This window comes from Sinocyclocheilus grahami, unplaced genomic scaffold (assembly GCF_001515645.1).
Source record: "Sinocyclocheilus grahami isolate Dianchi unplaced genomic scaffold, SAMN03320097.WGS_v1.1 scaffold447.1, whole genome shotgun sequence".
NCBI classification, from domain to species: Eukaryota; Metazoa; Chordata; class Actinopteri; order Cypriniformes; family Cyprinidae; genus Sinocyclocheilus; species Sinocyclocheilus grahami.
This window is the reverse complement of record NW_015505626.1, coordinates 311542-330948: the sequence shown is the minus strand read 5'-3', so window position 1 is coordinate 330948 and position 19407 is coordinate 311542. Positions and strand designations below refer to the sequence as shown.

At 33.9% G+C, this 19407-nt stretch overlaps 1 protein-coding gene across 1 annotated transcript in view; it reads right to left on the bottom strand.

The window, feature by feature from the left end:
* Positions 1-3501: 3501 nt before the first annotated feature.
* The window catches only part of LOC107552349 (MORC family CW-type zinc finger protein 4-like), a 20377-nt gene continuing 4471 nt past the window's right edge, over positions 3502-19407 (bottom strand). The window contains exons 7-17 of the mRNA XM_016234211.1: positions 18325-18453; positions 17622-17741; positions 17282-17385; positions 16339-16512; positions 12601-12720; positions 12019-12096; positions 11725-11764; positions 11014-11180; positions 7899-8502; positions 5390-5646; positions 3502-4298 (exon numbers count right to left, since the gene is read on the bottom strand). Coding sequence (XP_016089697.1) covers positions 4145-4298; positions 5390-5646; positions 7899-8502; positions 11014-11180; positions 11725-11764; positions 12019-12096; positions 12601-12720; positions 16339-16512; positions 17282-17385; positions 17622-17741; positions 18325-18453 — 1947 coding nt within the window. The 3' untranslated portion in view covers positions 3502-4144. The remainder of the gene's footprint in view (positions 4299-5389; positions 5647-7898; positions 8503-11013; positions 11181-11724; positions 11765-12018; positions 12097-12600; positions 12721-16338; positions 16513-17281; positions 17386-17621; positions 17742-18324; positions 18454-19407) is intronic.

Genomic DNA, 19407 nt, shown 5'->3' with positions numbered 1-19407 from the left:
AGTGTTTAAAATCCATCCCATCAGCTTTCTATACAAGAAACCTCTGGAGTTTTAGATGTGATGACCATGTTTCACCCTAGTATCTGGTTTTTGATTGGTTGAAGGCATCAACTAGCAGGTCTGGAATAGAGGATTATGGGATATGGCCTACGTATATCTAAATATATCTGTATAGTAAAGTGCTTCAGCTCATACAGATCAACAAATGAAACGTCACACTAAAAATATTTGACTTGCACACTCATCTATAGTCCCAGGTTGAAATATCCCGCACTAAAAGTGTACGTCACTAATGCTTTCTTGCACGCGTGCTATAGCTGGATATATTCAGTGTATTTGACAGTAAGAAGTGTCCTTTCGGGTGAAGAGTCCATAGCTCTGCTCAGATTCACTTTAACCCCTCAGATGGAAACAGTTGTTCATTCTTAGCTTTGGTTTAAAGCCGTGTTTCTGTGTGTTAAAAATCGTTACTGTTTCTAAGTAGGTCACTGCCTTACTGATCAGACGTGTACAGCTGGTCGAGGATGGCGTTGCATGTGTTTGTTGTGGTGTTTTGTGAGGAAAGCGCCATCATTTTGTTCCATCAGATGTTTGGTCGCTGGAAACTACACAAGCGGTACAGCGCTGGCATATCTTCGTCATCCAAAATGTAAAAAATGTAGCCGATTAATTTAGCACTATAATGGCCTTTACCACGTAAAGCAGGAATTGTTTGTCTTTTATTCTCCAAAAATTTTTTTTTCTTTTTTTTTTGCTGTCAGGCCAGAGTAAGCAAGAACAATCACTGGGCTTCATTCATAAAAAACTCGAGCAGAGCGAATTAGTGTAAATTACTTGTAAAGGCATTTGAATTTTGTCCCTTTGAAATAAATGAAACATTCATAAATTATATTGAATGCACAATGCAAACAACATTTGTAAATGTACGTAAATTGATGCACTGAATTGAAAATTATCAGTCAAGAAGTCATGTAAACTGTTGAATTAATCATGTAGTTTTTAAATGTAATTCAGTCATCAATTTACTGTTTTACAAATGTTTTTATGCATTGTGTGTTAAATTAAAAGCAAACATTCAGTATGCATTAAATTGTTGCACTGAATAAAAAATGCATATGAAATTGTATTTACATAAATTGATACATTTGAATTTAGAAAAAACATTCTTATAAATAATAGCATTAAATTAAAATATCTTAATGTTTGCATATGTTTATGTACATTTATGCACTGAATTAAAATTCAAGAAATCATCATGTAATTAAATGAATCATTATGTAAGTTATTGAATTTAATTCAGTGCATCAATTTGCATGTTTTGCATTAAAATAAAACATTCAGCATTGTTGCATTGAAAAAAATCTGTGAAATTGTATTTACAAAAATTGATGTTTGAATTTAGTTAAACCATTCTTGTATAAATCATAGCATTAAATAAAAAAAAAATCCAAGATGTTTACATATATTTTTTTTCTCTGAAAAATTAAAACGTTTTTTTTTTTTTTTTGGAAACATTTTTGCTTGTGTTTTATAAATGAGGCCCTGTTACGTTTATTTTGGAACATGCCGTAAATGTAACATTTCCATTTTTTTTGTTATGTTTCCTTTTTATCAAATGAAGATGGAGAAACTCTGTAAACTTTAGTGTGGAGAAACTCTCAGCCATAACATGATGTTCTAGAATGTAAAAAAATTATTTAAAAAAACTTATTGTAGGCCTGTACATTGAGATAAATATGGAACCTGTTGTTTTAAGGACAGACTTGGCCTTTTCATCCTGATCTTTAATCACATGACTGAAAGAGTGTGGACGCCTGCATTTAATCAGATGTAGTTGAGCTTCTTAACCTGTAAATAATTGCATATCACATTACAATATCAGAAGTTTTAACGTCAAATCGTTTGCAGTGACCGTTCTCGTTTGTTTATAGTCATGTATCGCTCTGCTTTTGTTTGACCTGTCACCTGTAATTTGTTTCTATTCTATATTTGTGATTTTTAACAGTTGCTTTTGTACTAAATAAACTAGCTTTAAATTAAGCCTGTTCAGTTAAAAAAAAAATACATTCTGAAAGGCTTCAGTATTAATTTTCAGATGTTTAAAGAGCTTTAACGTGATTTAAATGGGGCAGAATTTAGAAAGCAACATTTGAACCAGTAGAAATGAGAGATTTTAAATCAGTGATGCAGCATTAAAATATGTTTTAAAATTGGACACGTTGATTTAAAACATCAGTTCATCTCTGCTATGAAGCGCACTTTTGTCATTTGAATCTGAATGTGAACGAATACACATGACCTCTGTTTAACTGTGAAAATAACTGGCTTCGCTTCACTGTGTTTCTAATTAACTATGTTAATTAATGCACAAACTAACACTGTTTCCACTTTCATCCTGCATTTTGCAAAAGGAGTGAATCTTTACTTGTTCTCTTGCTGGAGCGTTTCTATTTCTGTAGGCTTCTGTCTGTGACATGCAGTTCTTACTTGATGTCCACTCATTTAAAAGTTGTTTTAAAACTTATTGTCATGAAACCAGTATTGTGTAATATTATGTAATAAAAATAAAGTTATGGAAAATCTGAGCGTATTTAGTCTTTTCATGCACATTGTCCAAAGTGCGACAAACCTTGGAACCGCAGTCATAACTGAAAGAAATGTGCCAAGAAACCTCTTCCAAAATAAAGCACTGATGACTTTTATTATGTAATGAACAAAAGGAAAATGGCCCAAATTGAAATGTTGCATTAGTATCTGTTCATCAGTGGTTAAATGTATGTATTAAAAAGTCATTTAAAAAAGAAAATAGAAAATGTAATAATTATAGAAAAATAATAATGCAAAAAATGTTTGTATTAAACACTCTTAAAAGAATAGTTCACCCAAAAGTGAAACTTTACTAACCAGGCCATCCAATATGTAGATGAGTTTGTTTCTTCACGGGAACAGATTTGGAGAAATGTAGCATTGCATCACTTGCTCACCAATGGATCCTCTGAAGTGAATGGGTGCCGTCAGAATGAGAGTCCCAACAGCTGATAAAAACATCACGTTAATCCACATGACTCCAGTCCATCAATGAATGCCTTATGATGTGAAAAGCTGTGTTTGCAATAAAAAAACAATTAACCAAGACATGTTTAACTTCAAACCATCGAGTCCTCTATCCATAATCTTGCTTTCTTGAGTGAAACAGTTGTCTCGGCTGAATCAGGAGAGAAATCTGCACAGATCAAGCACGGTTTACAAGAGAAAATAGTCCAAAGCAGATCTCAACAAATATGTGGGTGGATTCTGATGTGTGAGGACAATGGATGGACCTTTTCACTGTAATTATTTTTTTTTTAATTATTGATTATGGACCGGAAGCCAGTTAAAGCATGTTAATGATGGATTTGTTTCTTACAAACATGCAGCTTTTTTCCTTCACAAGATATTAATTGATGGACTGGAGTTGTGTTACTCACTTGTGGATTATTGTGATGTTTTTATCGCCTGTTTTGACTCTCATTCTGACGGCACCCATTCACTGCACAGGATCCACTGGAGAGCAACTGATGTAATGACAAATGTCTCCAAATCTTTTCCCATCAAGATACGAACTCATCTACATCTCGGATGGCCAGAGGATGAGTACATTTCAGGCAATTTTTTATTTTGGGGTGAACTATTCCTTTAAAAATAGCACGTTTAAATATATCAAAAAGCTGCCTGCAGATGTGCGTATTTACAGTAAGCGCTAGAAGAGCAATGCAGCTGAACTGAAAAGCGATGAAGTGTCTGTGTGAAACCTCAAATGCTTGTGACATGATTGTGAAAGTAGTTTAACTTGCAGCACTGGAGAGACGAGTGTTTCGGTCAGATCCATGCATGCAAAATTCAAGTTCTAAGAATGTGGGCTTTGAGAATAATTATTTGAGTGTGTTTGTGTGAGAAATGTGTAGTAGCTTTAACTTGCAATATAATTTATGTTTATGAAAAGAAAAGACCTTTTAATGCTGCTTTTTCCATGTGCCAATTTTGCAGTGACTGAGCTGTCATAATTCTGTCCTTCCAACCTTCTGTTTGGCTTCAGAAAAGTTATGTTTCGATCCCAAATGCTTGTGTTATAAGACAGCCATTGCTCTGTGATCTGGTTGAAAAATCACAGGTTGTTGGCTTGTATGATCTGCTGTAGGATGCTGTCTACATCATTCGTGTCGTAGCTGATTCCCTGCATATCCAGGTTCGGTAGGATGGAAGACAATAATGCAACCACATTCTGACGGACAGACCGCAACCTCTCCAGCGTCACACTGCTGTCAGGAAGGAACGACATGTTCATATTAGTGTGTGTGTAAATATATATATATATACACACACACACATTTGACAGTTTTTTTTAATCAAATAAATGGCTAAATATATATATTTAAAACACAGCAGCATTAAAAATACTGTCAAATTTGTGAAACATTATTACAATAAAAAAACAAAAACGTTCACTACTTGAATACATTTTAAAATGTATTCAAGTAGTGAACGTTTTTGTTTTTTTATTGTAATAATGTTTCACAAATTTGACAGTATTTTTAATGCTGCTGTGTTTTAAATATATATATTTAAAACACAGCAGCATTAAAAATACTGTCAAATTTGTGAAACATTATTACAATAAAAAAACAAAAACGTTCACTACTTGAATATATTTTAAAATGTAATTTATTCCTGTGATCAATTTACTCCAAAAAATTAATCCAGTCTTCAGTGTCACATGATCCTTCAAAAATCATTCTAATATTTAATATTCTTGATTTGCTGCTCAAGAAAGATTTCTGGTTATTATCAGTTTAAAACTAATATTTTTTGGAAAATGTGATGCATATGAAAAGAAAAGCATTAATTTGAAATGAAAATGTCTTGCAATATTATACATGTCATTACTGTCACTTTTGATCAATTTAATGTCTTCTTGCTGAAAAAAATGTATCAATTGTCCTTCAAAAAAAACTTTTAAATCCATGTATTACATATAAAAGATATATAGATGTATAAAACCAAATATTTAATAAGAAAAAAGAAAAATGACAATAAAAAATTATAATAAAAATGTAAATGAATATGACTTTTTAGCTGTTTTGTCCAACTGTTAAAAGACACAACTTTCACTTTTGATCAATTTAATGCATACTTTCTGAATAAAAGTATTAATTTCTTTAAAAAGCATATATTTATATATTGATATAAACTGCATATATAATGTATATATAAATAGATATATATATAAAAATATATAGATGTTTTAAAAATTCAATTTAGTTGGAAAATGGCAAATAATAAAAAAAAAAATTCAAATAAGATATGACTAGTATCTTAGCTATTTTGTGCAGCTGTACTCAGTCATACACACCTATTGTAAGTGTGGTTGGGTGTGTTGGTGCTCTGGTCTCTCCTGTCTTCAGTGTCTCTCTCTGTCTCTCTCACTCCGTTCAACAGTTGGTCTCTCTCTGTTCTCAGCTCGTTCAGATCAGTTAGCAGGCTCTGGTTCTCACCCTGGAGTTTGGCTAATGTCTTGCTCCAGTACAGCTCATCTCTCGGACTTGTTTCTGCCTCCTGCTGGATGGGGGATGAACTGGATGGAAGCCTGTTGGCCTGTTCCTCTGATTTCTACAGATTGAAGGTATTTCAAATGATTAGTTTATTAAATGTTGTGTGCAATTGATTAATTATGGTGTCACTCTGATTAAAAACTACACAAACAATTTACCAAACAAATCAGGATTCTCGCATGACAAATTGATAACTCAAATTTATTAACAAATGAATAGTGAGTAACAAATTATACAATTACTATATCTAAGCGATATGCACTATAGATCAAATCTCAACTGCTTGATTGTTATGATGTCAAAAATGTAAACTATATTATTGCCCAAGCAATATATTAAAAGATGGATATATATAGTACATCCTACTTGCATATCTGCATACAAATAATCAGCAATACATATTATACTATACAATATATATATACAAATTATATCTATATTATCGCAAAGCTCTATTTATAAAGTTGAATATATCTCACTATTGGATATATACAGTATATATATACAGTGGGGCAAAAAAGTATTTAGTCAGCCACCAATTGTGCAAGTTCTCCCACTTAAAAAGATGAGAGAGGCCTGTAATTTTCATCATAGGTATACCTCAACTATGAGAGACAAAATGAGAAAAAAAAAATCCAGAAAATCACATTGTAGGATTGTTAAAGAATTAATTGGTAAATTCCTCGGGAAAATAAGTATTTGGTCACCTACAAACAAGCAAGATTTCTGGCTCTCACAGACCTGTAACAACTTCTTTAAGAGGCTCCTCTGTCCTCCACTCATTACCTGTATTAATGGCATCTGTTTGAACTCATTATCAGTATAAAAGACACCTGTCCAAAACCTCAAACAGTCACACTCCAAACTCCACCATGGCCAAGACCAAAGAGCTATCAAAGGACACCAGAAACAAAATTGTAGACCTGCACCAGGCTGGGAAGACTGAATCTGCAATAAAATATATAATACATTTTATAAATAAAAATGAGATATACACTTGTTATGGCTTAAAGGGGTCATATGGCGTTGCTAAAAATAACATTATTTTGTGTATTTGGTGTAATGCAATGTGTTTATGTGGTTTAAGGTTCAAAAAACACATTATTTTCCACATACTGTACATTATTGTTTCTCCTCTATGCCCCACCTTTCTGAAACGCGTCAATTTTTACAAAGCTCATCGGTCTGAAAAAGCGAGGTGTGCTGTGATTGGCCAGCTATCCAGTGTGTTATGATTGGCCGAATACCTCAAGCGTGTGACGGTAATGTTATGCCCCTCACCATACTGTGATGATGCCCTGTCAGGCGATGATTCAAAAACATTTTAAAAAACATTATAAACGAGGCATTCGTTGCATCCAGTGGGGACATAATTACTGATTATAATGACTTATACTGTCTTTTTACGCTTTGCATATCGCGCTATGTAAACATAAAACCATGTCTGCATTTGTGATTGGAGAAACGACAAACAACAAGCGCTACTTTACACTGCTCAAAACTCGCGTTTGAATCATCAGTGACAAATTCTTTAAATATAAAAAAACTTACAAGCTGTGAGTCAGAAGCGCCAGACTGTCTTTGCAAAGTTGGAACTGCCCGACTTTATAGAAACAGACTCTCTCCCAGGAAACAGTCCTCATCCTCTGCTAAATGTGCTGCACACATCTGAATATTTGGGTTGAACTGTTCTGGAACAGTGTTGTAAATACAACTTAACCACTGATTTCTAGTCGTGTCCTCTTTTGGAAGACCAAAGAAAGTAGTTTCGCTTTCACAATGAAACACACAGCGTCTCCACAACATGGCGGCGGTGGCAACAACAATACTATAGCGAGAATCAAAGTTACGCCTACTTTCTTTGCGTAAACATTTGGGCGGCGTTTTTTTTTTCTTCCCACATCGTAACATAGACATGTGGGGGCATGTTAGAACGAGCCGTTTTAGGTAGGCGTGGCTGACTCTTAACTTTTATAAAGAATATCTCTTTGGATTTGAGACTTTAGTCTTTGCAACTTTACAGATCTTCTTTATGCACCAAGAGCTTGTAACACTCCAAAGAGAAAGGAAAAATTTAAATCGCATCATATGACCCCTTTAAAGCAAGGATTTAGAAGAAACGAATTCTGATTCTATCACGTTATTTGCAAAAACGCAAATTTGCTTATTATAGTGCCACCTTGTAGATGATCTTCAGAAGGCGCACATACTAATTTTCACAAGATGTACAAATACATACATTTTCATTACAGTCAGCCACTTGGATTTGGCATTAGCCACTGAAATTTGATTGGCTGCTGGCATCCTTACCTGACAAACAGAAAGTTCCTCCCTCCTAGACTCATTTGACATTGGGTTCAATCTTTCCGCATTTTGGTCACATGACACTGAATCACCCGTGGTGACATCAGAAGGCCCACCCCCTTCTGCCTCCGTCACCATGGCAACATCTGGTTCACGGATGCCCAGGATTCTTTTCAGCCGCTTGGCTTCCCGCTCCAGCTGAGCAAGTCTCTGAGCAAGCGCCACGCGGTCCGAACCGTCTGCCGGTAACGGCGACACGGGCTGAAATCCCGGCCTGCTGAGAGGAGTGACGACCACTGTCTGAGTCATGGTTGTGGAGGCGTGTGGTGAGAGCGGGTGAGAGGGGATCCTGGGTTGATCTTTGGGCATCTGCGGCCCCTGAGATGTCTGGGGCTCAACAGGGCCCTCGAGTACAGCGGCTTCTGGCTGAATAATGTCCTCCTGAGCCACCGTATCCACCACTGGTGATGTGCCGCTGTTTGTCTCTGATCCTTCATTCGCTTTGTCCGTTGTTTCTGTCTCTCCCTCAGATGGGACGTCTGGAGCTTCAGCATGGTTTGGGGACTTGTTGCCCTTTTGAATGTCTGAACATGTTTCTTTCCTTCTTTTTCTAAAAAAAAAAGTGAGCAAAGTTAGTTAAACCTGGGGTTTTTAAACCTGCTGATTTCTTATGCGGGTCCCACTAAAGTGTAAAGGCAGCTTTAAATTTTTTTATGTATAAAGACCCAGTTATATTGTAAAAAAACAATCTTCAAAATTTGTGTAAATATTATCTGCAAATTATTTACTTTTAATAAGTTATTCATTCAAGTTAATTCATTAATTTGATTTAATTGTTATATTTTTTTTCTTTACTTTTCTTTTTTTTTTTTTTTTAAATGACATTAAAATAGTACAAATTTGTCAAATTTGGTATAACCTCTGTATTATATTTTCTATACAATTCATATAAAAATATATATTAAAAGCTTCCTGAATAATAACATTTCTGGTTTAAAGTTACAGTTGAAGGTCACTCTATCACCCACTTAAATACTGTAGTTTATTGTTTGTCACTACCACAGTAACACAACAATGTTTGTTAAACATGTTAAATGCACTGCAATGCATCAACCAAGGATTTGCATCTGCATTTGTGTACTTGCTTCCTTCCTAATGACGAGCGACTGCCAAAGTGATTCTTTAATGTGGGTAAATGGCCGAGTTGTGTATCTGTCAGACCTCGGGGAGGGTGAAGACTCCTCTTCTTCTGTGACAACGATGCTGACTCCATCCTCATCTGTATCCTGTGTATCTGTCGTCATGGTAACGGTGACCTCATCCTGTTTGCTCTGTGATGCAGGTTCAGATTGTCCTCGATAGAGAGGACGCACTGGGCTTTTACTCATCTACAACACACACACACACACACACACACGCTTATTATAGTCTGAAGTGAGATCAATGTGCCAAAACCAAAATGAGAAGTGATATTTCACATTAATGTATGTAATTTCTATAAATGTCTCTGTATGGCCACATAACTGCAGCCATTAGAACCAATTACTAAAATATAGTTTCTTATATAAAATAATAATTTTTCTTTTCCATAAAACAGAGCGATTTTTTTCATAGCTGCGTTAACTATAAATTATCTACTAAGGACAGCCTGACTGTAGTTTAAGAATTATTGTGTCGCTTGGCAAACTACAGTATCGAAATACTGACACACACACCAACAATTTATGTTTGCATAGGCAAAGCTCTCACATTCATACTCGTACGCATTATTTGTCATGTCTGCCACATGCAAAAGAAGACGGCCGCATGCAGACCTACAGAAAACATTTATACAGACCAAACACACACAACTGAGTCAACAAGCCCACAGCGAGAGTCAGAAACCCAAGTTTCTGTCCTGAGAAACGAGTTCTGACACACAAACAGAGGTGAATACCTTCAGAGATCTTCCTCTTTTCTTGATGGAGGCATGTTCCCTGCGCACAACAAAACACACATTAACACCACATGCATTCATACTCGAATTTCAGGTATCTGAAAGTGGAGCCACTCTATTAGTGTAAAGTTTGTGTTTACAAGTTGTAATAAAGATTACTGGAGTTAATTTTACAAGAATTTTCCTGCTTTAAAAGTTGATTTTTAATTCAATGTTTTACTTGCCGTTTTTTTGCAATAATTTGTGAAATTTACAATGTTTTTTGCGGTGCAGAGACAATTTTACTGTCTTAACTGTTTTTTGAGTATTTTTTCATAGCTGGGTGTTGTGACTTCAGCATTTTCCTCCAGTTCCTCTGGTAACAAACAGCTCCTTCAGAACAAAAGCACAAGAATAAATAAGACGTGCTTTGAAATTTAATACATAGTGTGCGGTTGACAGCATACTATGCAATATACACATTTCAGGCATCCAGTTATCTTTTCCCTTATGGTTATTGTCTGTTTTTAAGCCAGTTATGTGTAAAGGCCTTAATTCTGTGCAGTCTTATTAAAAAAGTAAAAAAAATAAAAATGTGTGTTTGGAATGGAATTCTAGTGTACTGCATTACTGCATACTGTGTACTATGCTGTCACATGATCTAATGAAGCTGCATGTTAATACAGTTAAATTTTTTTATGTATAAAGACCCAGTTATATTGTAAAAAAACAATCTTCAAAATTTGTGTAAATATTATCTGCAAATTATTTACTTTTAATAAGTTATTCATTCAAGTTAATTCATTAATTTGATTTAATTGTTATATTTTTTTTCTTTACTTTTCTTTTTTTTTTTTTTTTAAATGACATTAAAATAGTACAAATTTGTCAAATTTGGTATAACCTCTGTATTATATTTTCTATACAATTCATATAAAAATATATATTAAAAGCTTCCTGAATAATAACATTTCTGGTTTAAAGTTACAGTTGAAGGTCACTCTATCACCCACTTAAATACTGTAGTTTATTGTTTGTCACTACCACAGTAACACAACAATGTTTGTTAAACATGTTAAATGCACTGCAATGCATCAACCAAGGATTTGCATCTGCATTTGTGTACTTGCTTCCTTCCTAATGACGAGCGACTGCCAAAGTGATTCTTTAATGTGGGTAAATGGCCGAGTTGTGTATCTGTCAGACCTCGGGGAGGGTGAAGACTCCTCTTCTTCTGTGACAACGATGCTGACTCCATCCTCATCTGTATCCTGTGTATCTGTCGTCATGGTAACGGTGACCTCATCCTGTTTGCTCTGTGATGCAGGTTCAGATTGTCCTCGATAGAGAGGACGCACTGGGCTTTTACTCATCTACAACACACACACACACACACACGCTTATTATAGTCTGAAGTGAGATCAATGTGCCAAAACCAAAATGAGAAGTGATATTTCACATTAATGTATGTAATTTCTATAAATGTCTCTGTATGGCCACATAACTGCAGCCATTAGAACCAATTACTAAAATATAGTTTCTTATATAAAATAATAATTTTTCTTTTCCATAAAACAGAGCGATTTTTTTCATAGCTGCGTTAACTATAAATTATCTACTAAGGACAGCCTGACTGTAGTTTAAGAATTATTGTGTCGCTTGGCAAACTACAGTATCGAAATACTGACACACACACCAACAATTTATGTTTGCATAGGCAAAGCTCTCACATTCATACTCGTACGCATTATTTGTCATGTCTGCCACATGCAAAAGAAGACGGCCGCATGCAGACCTACAGAAAACATTTATACAGACCAAACACACACAACTGAGTCAACAAGCCCACAGCGAGAGTCAGAAACCCAAGTTTCTGTCCTGAGAAACGAGTTCTGACACACAAACAGAGGTGAATACCTTCAGAGATCTTCCTCTTTTCTTGATGGAGGCATGTTCCCTGCGCACAACAAAACACACATTAACACCACATGCATTCATACTCGAATTTCAGGTATCTGAAAGTGGAGCCACTCTATTAGTGTAAAGTTTGTGTTTACAAGTTGTAATAAAGATTACTGGAGTTAATTTTACAAGAATTTTCCTGCTTTAAAAGTTGATTTTTAATTCAATGTTTTACTTGCCGTTTTTTTGCAATAATTTGTGAAATTTACAATGTTTTTTGCGGTGCAGAGACAATTTTACTGTCTTAACTGTTTTTTGAGTATTTTTTCATAGCTGGGTGTTGTGACTTCAGCATTTTCCTCCAGTTCCTCTGGTAACAAACAGCTCCTTCAGAACAAAAGCACAAGAATAAATAAGACGTGCTTTGAAATTTAATACATAGTGTGCGGTTGACAGCATACTATGCAATATACACATTTCAGGCATCCAGTTATCTTTTCCCTTATGGTTATTGTCTGTTTTTAAGCCAGTTATGTGTAAAGGCCTTAATTCTGTGCAGTCTTATTAAAAAAGTAAAAAAAATAAAAATGTGTGTTTGGAATGGAATTCTAGTGTACTGCATTACTGCATACTGTGTACTATGCTGTCACATGATCTAATGAAGCTGCATGTTAATACAGCAAGCAAATCCAGTAGCATTTTCTAATGCTTTTAATTTTTTTATGCCGCATTCTGGCAAATCAGGTCATCTGGATACTTCATTCACACAGAAAACTTGCTTAATGCACACAGTATACATACTGTAGTGCATATATAATATGTGTAGCATACTAGTACTGCATTCTGAACATACCCGTTTAATTTAAGGTAATCAAACAGGCATAGACTCACTGTAAGCGTTTTATTGGGTGCATGCTGCATTTGAACCGATCAGGAACGCTTCCAGCAAACAGGTTAGTGCAGATTCCTCTCCATTTCAAACACTCTTCACACTGAATCCACATCACATCCCTTCGGACACAAGAAAGCCATTAATACAACTTGTTGTGTGTGGAGTTTTTATATATATTTTGTAGAGCTGTCAAATCTGTCATCCAAAATAAAAGTTTGTGTTCTTATGCTGTCAAACCGATTAATCACGATTAATCACATCCAAAATAAAAGTTTGTATTCTAATGCTGTCAAACCGATTAATTGCATCCGAAATAAAAGTTTGTGTTCTTATGCTGTCAAACCGATTAATCACGATTAATCACATCCAAAATAAAAGTTTGTATTCTAATGCTGTCAAACCGATTAATTGCATCCGAAATAAAAGTTTGTGTTCTTATGCTGTCAAACCGATTAATCACGATTAATCACATCCAAAATAAAAGTTTGTATTCTAATGCTGTCAAACCGATTAATTGCATCCGAAATAAAAGTTTGTGTTCTATGTGTGTGTATTCATATATACATATAAATGTACACACACATATATTATGTAAACGCAAACTTATAATTTGGATGCGTTAATCACGATGAATTGATTTGATAGCACACAATTTTTTTTTTATTCTAATTGTCTATAATCTGTTATACTTTTGAGAATAATTCTCATTATTGCCTAGGTTTATTCTCATTACAGTAGTACAGTAATATGTTTTATTGTATCACAGTTAAAAAAAAGTATTTAAATCAGCATAAAACTTGAAACTGAAATTATGCATACATTAAACCTTAAATATGAATATATTATTGGGTAACACTTTATTTTAAGGACCAATTCTCACTCTTAACTATCACGCATATTACTAGCATATTAGCTGTTTATTAGTAGCCTGCTTATAAATGTCATAAGGTGCGTCCCAAATCGTGTACTCATGCACCATTCTGTGATGTTTTCTAGTATAAATAGTGCGAGTAGTGCGTTCACACTGAAAATTCCAACAAGAAAAAGTGCACTTTAAATACCTGGATGATGCACTTAAATAACCGAAAAAATGAAGTGTGGAATGTTGGACACTTCATGCACTCAGCTGTCGCAGCTTTAATTACGTACTGAAGGGGGAGTGACAGAATAACATTATATAATTCATACACTACATCGTTGAGTACATAGTGTATAAGTGTATAGTGCGTCATTTGGGACACAGCTTTATTCTGCATGATCATATTCTAGATCCCTTAATCCACCCCAAACAACATAACAACTACCTTACTAACTATTAATAAAAAACACATTAGGAGTTATTATTGGGGCAAAATTCAGTTAATAGTTAGTTAATCACGATTAATCACATCCAAAATAAAAGTTTGTATTCTAATGCTGTCAAACCGATTAATTGCATCCGAAATAAAAGTTTGTGTTCTTATGCTGTCAAACCGATGAATTGCATCAAAAATAAAAGTTTGTGTTCTTATGCTGTCAAACCGATTAATCCCATCCAAAATAAAAGTTTGTGTTCTAATCCTGTCAAACCGATTAATTGCATCCAAAATAAAAGTTTGGGTTCCTTTGCTGTCAAACCGATTAATTGCATCCAAAATAAAAGTTTGGGTTCCTTTGCTGTCAAACCGATTCATTGCAATTAATCGCATCCAAAATAAAAGTTTGTGTTCTAATGCTGTCAAACCGATTAATTGCATCCAAAATAAAAGTTTGTGTTCTAATTCTGTCAAACCGATTAATTGCATCCAAAATAAAAGTTTGTGTTCTAATTCTGTCAAACCGATTAATTGCATCCAAAATAAAAGTTTGTGTTCTAATTCTGTCAAACCGATTAATTGCATCCAAAATAAAAGTTTGTGTTCTAATCCTGTCAAACTGATTAATTGCATCCGAAATAAAAGTTTGTGTTCTAATGCTGTCAAACTGATTAATTGCATCCAAAATAAAAGTTTGAGTTCCTTTGCTGTCAAACCGATTAATTGCATCCAAAATAAAAGTTTGTGTTCTTATGCTGTCAAACCGATTAATTGCATCCAAAATAAAAGTTTGTGTTCTTATGCCATCAAACCGATTAACTGGCATTAATCACACCCACATCCGATTTGACCATGCTGTCAAATCGATTAATCGCAATACACAGTGCACAAACACATATATTATGTAATCACAAACTTTTATTTTGGATGTGCTTAATCGGTTTGACAGCCCTAATATTTTGGGAAGACATTTATGCCCAAGAAATAGCTTGACGTGAGCAGTTTTTGTTCATATGTTGATGTAATAATTCCAGTTGAAACAAGGTTAGGACTAGCCACTAGCCTTGAGTTCAGCTTCAAATCCATGATTTACTACTTGCTATTGCTTGTCAGAGGCAGGTGGTATAGACTGTTGCAGTAAAGATGTACAGTATATTTATAGGTCAAAAACCCAGAAATTAACATTTTAGCTCTTCTAGTTCCATTGTCCTGAAGTCAGTTGGCTTTTTGGTTAAACGCCTGAAAAGGTCAGAGGTTAACACAAGCTTCAGATATTGTATGACATAAAAACACATGATTTTTAAGGGTTTTACTTGAAAACTGTTCGCAAACAAATGGCTAATAGCATTACTACCTTCTATTTTGGCCTTTTCCCCCTATCTTATTAAAAAAATATTTTTAAAATGTTAATATATTTTTTTAAATTATTTAAACATATTTTTTGCCCTCAATATTGTCAATCCAAGAAAATACATTAATAACTTTTGTTGTCTGTAACACGTGAGCAACATTTGAATACAAACAAGTAATGAATAAAGCCCCTACTGTATGACTGGAAATGTATTTTTTTGTCCCTGAAAAACATTTTGAAATATATTTTGGTATATTAAGATTGAAACTAAATACATTTTCACTTTCAAATAAAAATATGTATTTCATTGAGCTTCACCATTAACAACATATATTTAGCATATATATAAAATGTTTTGGCCAGAAAAAATTGCCATCTGGGTGTGTTTATAATCGCACTCTTGTAAACTATTCAAACTTGAACTTTCAGTGAAAGACTGAAAGAGTTGAAGGAATAATAATGCTGGTGGCATTTAATCATGTGACCGTGGTATAGTTCACTTATAGTCTATGTTTAACTTTTTACTTCCACCGATTTTATTTAGGCTTTGAAATTTAAAAAAGCTGTGAAGATTATGATGATGAAAAAAATATGTAAGAATCAAACTTTGTCAACCAATCAAATGAACAGTATCCATGTATTCTGTATCATTACATTTTTGCAAAGCTAATAAAACAAAGCCTCAGTTTTGTTTTCATGGGAACCTTGGTTGTGATCAATCGTGTGTTGCATGTTTTAGTTGTTGCACGGTTTACTCGCAGACATCACAGATATGACCATTGCTACTACTTTAGCCGTGTGATTAACAGTTTCACATTTCTCTGCGCCGCCCACCTGCATTTAAGAGCTCAACTCGACCTCTGCCATCACAAGACGCTTTTTGTCTGTGTGTTTTCTGTTATGAATGTACGTGTGGTCTAACAGACAAATAGTCAGACAATAGTATTTAGTAAGATAGGTTGCACCATCTTTCATTATTTACCCACAAACCCATGGAACTATTCTGGCCATCTGACTAACAGATCACCAACAGAGCAAAGCAGGTACCACAACACTGTTGTGTGAAAAGTTTTGGAGGAAAACAATCATACACTTCTTCTTCCTCCTCTTCCTCTTCACCATCCTCATCCTCTTCCTCTGTTTCCTCAGTATCACCTTCTTGGCTTTTCCTCTCTAAGGCTTGAAACGCTCTCTCTTTTGCTTTCTTTTCCTTCTTTTCACGCCAGTAATCGTTCAGTTTGAGACCAAGAGCAGCTAGTGTGAGTCTATGAGAAAAGCAGCAAAAAAAAAAAAGAAGTTAAAATGGAAATAACACATAAAATCCTATATATATATATGATCAAACGATTGATCGCGATTAATCGCATCCAAAATAAAAGTTTTTGTATACATAATATATGTGTTTACTGTGTATATTTATTTTGTATATATAAATACACACACATGCACGTATATATTTCAGAATTTTTTTTATGTTTATATATTAAATATATTTATATATTATATAATTTATATGAATATAAATATATACATGCAAATACATGTAAATATTTTCAAAATATATGCTGTATGTGTGTGTCTTTATATATACTGTACATAATAAATATACACAGTACACACATATATTATGTATACAAAAACATTTATTTTGGATGCGATTAATCGCGATTAATCGTTTGACAGTACTAATATATATATATATATATATATATATAATTTTATTTTTTATATTTTACTCTTAATATTTTAAATTTGATCACAAAATATTTTATTAAAAATATATAAAATTATTTTTAAAATAATTAAACAAATAATTAAAACATAAAAATGTACTGACATTTCTTTGACTTGTATTGTGAACTCTATACTTAAACCTATTATTTGTGATCAGCTATACAACAAAATATTCAGTTTCACCAAAGCTTGTTTCTCTTGTTTGACGCTTGTTTAGTGTCAGTCTGGCATTCAAATGAGTTGCTATTGGAGCCGGACGGCGCTGCAGGTTAAAGTTTTTGGTGAGTTCCTGAAATGCACCTGTACTCTTTGGTGTACTCAAAATCCTGCTTGTTATGAGCAGGCTTGAGGAAGTTACACTCAATCACTCCGATGACCCCGACCCCTGACCTTTGACCTGACGACTGAAGGAGAGAGATGGGAAGTGAAACACGATGATACTTGAACCAAATGCAGTTATTGTTTACGTCATCTGGAGTAAGTTATAACCAGGCCCAGACAGAATCTATTATAGTTTTCTGCATTTTCTGCTGATTTTGTGGAGATTTCTGTGGAATAGATAACAATAACATGAAATACATGTGCAGATTATGTGTGGACCTGCTTATATCTCGGTTCCTCACATGAATGGATCCAGTACCTTGACTTGGAAGCCAACTTTCTCATGGGCCTTTATCAGTCTGTTTTTATGGTACATCATAATTCCATAGTGCTCCTTATTTTTCTGGGTGAATCCAAAGGTTATCTTCACTCTCTCATTCTGAGAGTCATGTTTAAAGAAAACACTCTTGAGTCAAAACGAGTTTGACTAGGGGATTATGGGAAAAAAACATAGCAATAATTAATAGTAATCAGTTAATTTCAAAAACCTGCTGTGGAAGAAAAACACAGAAACAGCTAGTGCAGGCAGGTTTATTACAGTTAACTACAAACATAAAAAATTGTTACTTAAAATAAATGTTAACTCATATTAAAATAAATTAGTGGCCAAATTGAACATTTCACATTTTCATTCAGTTTAACCTGATGTACTTGAATAACTAAAACTAAAACTGAAATACATTTAAATGAAAAAAAAAAAACGATAAAAATGTTTAAATTTTAACTAAGTGGAAAAATATAACAAAAATGAATTCAAAATATTAATAAATACATCTTTTTAAAAAAATAAAAAAGACAAAAACACAGATTACTAAAAAATCATTAAAATTAAAATTACAAAGAAAAATATGAAAATAAAAAATATTTCAAAAACAGAATTAAATTATTTAATAAAAATAACAAAAATGTAAATAAAAACAAAAAATACAAAACAAAAAACTTTGAGGCAAGTAGAAGGATACGATGAACTGGGGTTTATAGACATCATTCTCGATCATGGACAGACTCTTGGCAATCAGCTTAGTCTGAACTTTCTTCTGTCTCAAAATGATCTGAATCCTGGGCTTCAGGTAAAGGATACTGAGATACGCCTGGAATGGCAGACAGAGAAATTACATTTGTGTTGGTGTTTATTTTTCCAGTTAATTTTCAACTTTTTTCCATTTAATTCAAGGGCACATATCAAACTGTCCTTGATTGAGATAAAACATATTCAAAAGTTCCTCCCCAGACCAAAAAAATAGCATTTATAGCTGCAAAAATGTCCAGTAACATTTAGACATTAGTATTTGGCATACATATGATGTATTTTTGTAGGCCAAAACCCATAAACAAGCATTTTAGCTCTTCCGGTTCCATCGTGCTGAATTCAATGGGTTTTTGAACAAGTTTTTGGTTAAACGCCTGAAACGCAATGTCACCGAACAGGTATAGCGGTACAGCCTCATTGTGTTTACAGTCACACTCTTTCAAACTATTCAGGTAAACTCAAACTTTCAGGTAAAATGTTTTTTAAGTAAAGTCTTAAAGAGTTAACAATGGTGACATTGAAGTCATGTGACCGTGGTGTAGTTCACTTATAGCCTATGTTTAGCATTTTAATTCTGGCAATCTGTATTTAGTCTTCAAAATTCATATAAATTGTGTTAATTTGTGAAGATTATCATGATGAATCATAAACTTTTGTTGGCCTCAGAGCTTATTTTCTGCAATAATCCAAAAGCCAATGGAAAATTCTACTGGGGTTTTGTTGAGGGAATCAGGCTGATGCTAATACATATATGCATTTTTTAATTTAAAATAAAAAATTTTTAAATAACATTTTGTACCTCAGTGGAAAAAGTAAATAATAAAAAAGTCTATGATTTGAAGACTGTATCTCTGACAGTTTCTGATCTTTATCTCTGCACCACAAAGTTACTTTAGAGTCTCAAATTCACCAGTTCACACTGCGGCACTGAATTATCATTCTCTCAGCTCCACCTAAAATTCACACACACACACACACACACACACACACACACACACACACACACACACACACA